General features: G+C 31.8%; 1 protein-coding gene across 1 annotated transcript; it reads right to left on the bottom strand.

Annotated features, from left to right (window-relative positions):
* Positions 1–2,084: 2,084 nt before the first annotated feature.
* On the bottom strand, positions 2,085–4,983 carry LOC136975955 (patched domain-containing protein 3-like; the record flags this gene model as incomplete). Its single annotated transcript, XM_067271138.1, has 4 exons — positions 4,269–4,983; positions 4,004–4,192; positions 3,874–3,933; positions 2,085–2,980 (listed from the first exon to the last, which is right to left on the bottom strand). Coding segments are annotated over exons 1-4 (1,860 nt in total), but the record flags the coding sequence as incomplete, so codon positions are not given.
* Positions 4,984–5,403: the final 420 nt, after the last annotated feature.

Here is a 5,403-nt window from a genome sequence, read left to right as displayed (position 1 = left end):
GTGGCAAAACAATCTACCACATCACTATGTAAATGAACACAGTCGTACGCAAAAAAATTAGTAATATTATATTAAAAAAAGGTGTAAAATTAATTAAGAACTTGTTTGTACAATAGAATATCTGGTTTGGATGTGAAAAGATCGACTAGGTATGTTGTAGACTTATGTAACTGTCATCGAAAATTGATAAAAACGCGATACTTAATGTATAATTCTCCATCAGATGCCAAAAATTGATTAATGTATAGAGAAGTTTTAAAACAGTTTTATGTTTACAAAGATCTGTGATTTGAAAGTATGTTTTATACAGTATAACCTTTTATTTATATAATTTAATTTGTAACCATATACTTGTATTTTAGTTGGCTGAAGAGGGCCGTCAACAGCCCGAAACGTGTACAAGCACTTAATACGCGTGTCAACTGAATAAAAATTAGTAATGAAATTTGCCATGTGTCCGAGTAAATACACTATACAGTCAAACCTGTTTTTATGCGCTCTTTTTATGTGCGATTTTTATTTGTGCGATTTTTTTAATGCGAATTTTTAATTTGTGCGGTATAGTTGGCGACTAGTCTGGTGCGATTCGTCATGTCTCACGTTGACTTATTATAGCTAAATAAACTTATTATAGCATAAATGCACTTATTATAGTAATATTATTGCATGAATATGCGAAAAATGAAATAATTTACTTTTTAAGTCAACAAAACACCACCTGGACAAAAATATGTAAAACAGACGATAGACCAGACGATGCAGTCAGGTGCTGACATCTGTTGTCAATAAATTCTATTTCGTACGGTTTTGAGTTATTTTCTATGTGAGACTTTTTTTATGCGGTCCCTGTTGACCGCATAAAAAAATTATTTTTTTAATTGTGTTGCAAAAACTATTATTTACAGCCATTCGTGAAGTTTCGTGAGATTTTTTTTAATGCGTTTTTTTTAATGCGGTCCCTATCCCCCGCATAAAAACAGGTTTGACTGTATAGTTAGTGTTCAAGTTGCAGTTAGATAATTGTTTAGCAGGGTTTTTCTTTCTCTCTCTCTCTCATTTTGCATTTTTTTCTTGCATTTCTATCACCATCTTTTTTTTATAACTTATTCTCTCTTTCCCTTTCTCCGTTTTTCAATCTACGCTGTGATTTACTAGAATAATAAAATAAATACAGACATGATGTTAATGTTCAATAACATTGTATTGAACATTACGATACTTGTAATGGATCGTTTTTTAAGTTTTATTACTTGTTCAATGTAATAAAATCAATAACTTAATGTCATTGATTATAAAATTTCTGCACTAACTTATTAAAAATTCTCTTTTCATTGTGTAACACATAGATGAGTCTCTGCTTCTTTATTATCAAACACCTAAGAAATTGGCCAAGATTCCAATGCAGATTTCACAAGTGTTAAGTTTCGTATTTCATCAATTTAATCACTATATTGGATACAAATTCTGGAATTTTTAGTTAAAGGTTGCTGATATAATTCCTGGTAATAGTGATTTTGATCGCTGTAAAACAGATTTAATTTTATAAACTGCTTAATATTTATTACCTCGTTGCTCCTAAAAATACTTGGCTAAAAGCAATCCTTTGTCATTTTTTGCTGTACAGTACATTAATTTCTCAATCCAGTCGGCAATATCGGATTTCCTGCTGCTAAAACACATGTATAAAAAATACTCAAGCAAACAACGTGTAGAAAAAAATTTTTGAACATCTGGAATATTTTAAATCATCAAAGCAAATTCAAAAAATATTTTTTTTATTAATATTTCCTATTTACAATAATTTAGTATATCAGGAAGTTACATGTACTCTACATTAAAATTCATGTTTTTAATTACTATGCATTTATCAAGGGTAACATCTACATGCAAGAACAAAGTATGGATACACTGCTTTCACGACATACTCTTGTACATAACGAAGTTATCGAGATGATTGTAGGAATAACAAATAATGCGTGAAATATTGTTTGCAGTACAATTATGAAAACGATTTTAACAAAAGTAGTGCATACAAATATATTATGAAATGCGATAATTAATAACACTAATTCAATAGAAATTACCCCTTGAATTAACGGAAAGCCTACGTGGCATAAACTATCCTTTAACTTTCCTTCAGTCGTTGTTTGTGACGAAGTAATGTAACAATAGCATATGTGGGTGGGATAATTGACACAAAACCCGATGCACAGAATCAGGGTCATCACAGACACGATGTCTAGATTAATTGCCCATAAAGACATAAATCCGATTGTCTGCAACGTGATGGACACGACACAAATAGCGACGATAAGAGCGCAATGCAAATTGGGAATTAACGATACAAAAATGACAAAAATTAACAACGAAGTAATCCAGAACAGTTGAAATGTTATCTGTCTGATAACAATTCCTTGCTCGATTACGGGTGTTATTATTGTATGAATTACAACGGAAAATGGCGCTTCTTCGACTATTTTCGATAAATCGTTCGCTATTTTGAATTCGGTTACTCTATTCGAAACATTATTTGCTAAGAATAAGAAACGACTGGCCACAATATCAGTGTAATTGTGATTAATAATGATGTCACTTTTAAATTGCTTGGCTCCTATGAATTTTAAGAAAACGTTTCTGAGAGCATCCATAAAATCTTGCTTCTGAGACAGATCGTAACCCCTCAAGGAGTATTTCGAAATGGGATGATTTTGAAATTCCTTATAATATTTTAACCAAGAAAATTCGTATTCTTGTCCGGCTATATTTTCAATAGTATGAAATTTTTGCATGAATTTATAAACTGTCTGTTGCACTCCTGGATTAGAATAATCTAAAGTTTCGTTAATTACCACGTGCACCGTAAAAGGGTATTCGGTAAAATATTTATAATAAACGTGAAATCCCTGTGAAATTTCGGAGCTTTCTGAGTTAAATTTATAAACATTCAGCCCATCCTGTAAGGACAAAACACCCCATATACCTATTGACAATAGTATGAAATACGATAAGATAGTAAGAATCTGTGTCAAAGGGTGAAAAATAAAAGCTGAAAATGTATCTCTGAAGAACTTCATAAAGCAGTCTTCATTTACTTCATTGTAACAGTCAATTTGTCGAATAGTTTCTGTAAAATTAAATGTTTTTCTTTAGATGAATAATGGGCATTTGTATGATATTTAATAATAATAAAAAATTCATATGATATGTAATATTATTGAAAATATAATAAGCAAAAACAGATAATTTTACGAATATTTTATGGACCAATTGACACTAAGTTAGCTTATGTAGTTATATAAATCACTAGGCTAAAATGTAATAAATTTTTAAAATGAAAACCATATAAAGAGTGTGGTTATTTTAGCCTGTCATTGTCACATTTATCGCGGTACTCGGATGGTTCGAAATGGCACAAGTTCAATGGTCAAATAGACAGGAATCGAAATTATATCTTAAATTTTTCAGATGTCATAATATTTTCTAGCTCTAAAAAACTGTACTATTCGCTGCAAAATATCAAACGGTGATCTGCCAGCGAATGAAATTACGTAAAAACGAAATCAAATATTTAAACTCGGCACTTTTGAAAACCATTTAAATCATATTTTGTGGTATCGGTAACATTATTTGATGTAATTTTCCTATTCGAATGTAACTATACCGCTTTACACATAATATTAACTATTTCTGTAATTTCCAATTTATATCAAAGAATTATTAAATAAAGTCATATTAACAGTCTGTCGATAATATTTTAAGTAAATAGCCCTGTCAATAAAAAGAAAATTGTGTAGCACAATATAGTTTAATTTTAAATTATTATTACAGTAACTATAAAAATAATTACAGGTCAAATAATTTTAAAATTTTTACCTAAAGCTGGTTTAAATGTAAAAGGATGAAGACCCTTCTCTTCTTTGTATCCACTTAATGCTAGACATCCGCCGAAAAAAAAATAACTGATAGAAATAACTGAAAAAGATGCACGTCGCAGCATACAAACAGAATATTCTTATGCCTGGAAATTGTGCCGTCATGCCAATGCAATAACAGAAGAAATTCGTTAGAGACGTTATGGTGATGGACACGGCTGCGTTGCGATACGTCTGTTCCATTCGCTTTTCTACGCTGTCACCGCAATCTGTCACCTTCCAACAAGCCAATACGACAAACGAGTCGTCTACTTCCGTAGCTTTAATATATCAAGCAATAACAATTAGTAATGCAGAATGCATTAGTATTTGCAAATATTTTATGGTTTATCTTACCAAGAATAATGAAAGGTAAGCCGACATTCCACTGAAGATTTTCTATTCCACAAGCAGATAATAATCCAAAACTGGCGGCCACAGCCAGACCTGCAGATACGACACTAGCTACGCCTAACCAGGGTTTGGACTTCACCCAATTGTTAGTCATGTTCGTCGACATGGAGAAAATGGCCACTACGACCACCGCCACGCTTATCAACGACACTAATTGCTGTGAAATACGTTTTGCTTGAGAAGCGGTAGAAGAGAATGGGTCAGGAAATGTTTTAATATGTTCGAAGCTGTAATCTTTCAACTTGTTGTATAGTGCCTTCGTCCATTCTTCATTCCACTTTTTCTTGTTTCTATCTGATTCGTCTAGTACATACAATAAACGAACGGCTTTTGCTAGTTTTATGTATCCTTTGTAGTCTGTCGTCACCCCTCCCAAATTTACACCAGAAATTTTGTACGCGTATGTTACAGGATCTATATTAACGGGATATTTTAACCTTAATATTTCATTAATAGCATTTTCGGAGTTGTTTAACAGATCAATAATAGTATTTTCTAAACACTTGCCATCTACTATCTGGCACACGTCCGAGTAAACAATTTTATTTCCATCTACATGAGCTATGGTATTTTTCGCAATCTTATCTACTGTTCGTATTTCCTCTAAGTATTCTTTGCGTAAAATGTTGCCTTCTCTGTCATTTACTATGTATATCATTGGAAAAAGTGGGCGTTTACTAATTCTTAAAAAATCGAAATTATCCGATATCATAGAGAATGTCTTTTCTATAAATTGTTTGGCATCAAAAACTTTACCTCTGTCCGCACTTAAGAGAAAATCGATGTCGTCATTCGTTTGAATTCTGATTGACCCGATTGATAATAAACCGGAGGCAATGACAGGAACTATGACAAAGTAAACGGGATATTGACTAATTACTACACCAAGTCGACCAATTATACCAGATACGGTGTTTGTCAGACACAAACATTTCGTTTTCTTCGAAGTGTCGTTTCTTCTAACCTTAAAAAATTAAGTAAAAATTATATCAGCACAAGCATTTCAGATGTTTAGTATAATAGTAAAATTATTACCTGTTTATTCATTGTTATCTTGAATTAAGAAAATCCTGAATTA

Source organism: Centruroides vittatus, unplaced genomic scaffold, assembly GCF_030686945.1.
Source record: "Centruroides vittatus isolate TY-2023 unplaced genomic scaffold, ASM3068694v2 contig_1103, whole genome shotgun sequence".
Lineage (NCBI taxonomy): Eukaryota > Metazoa > Arthropoda > Arachnida > Scorpiones > Buthidae > Centruroides > Centruroides vittatus.
The sequence above is the reverse complement of the archived record's forward strand: the minus strand, read 5'-3'. Positions and strand labels throughout refer to the sequence as shown.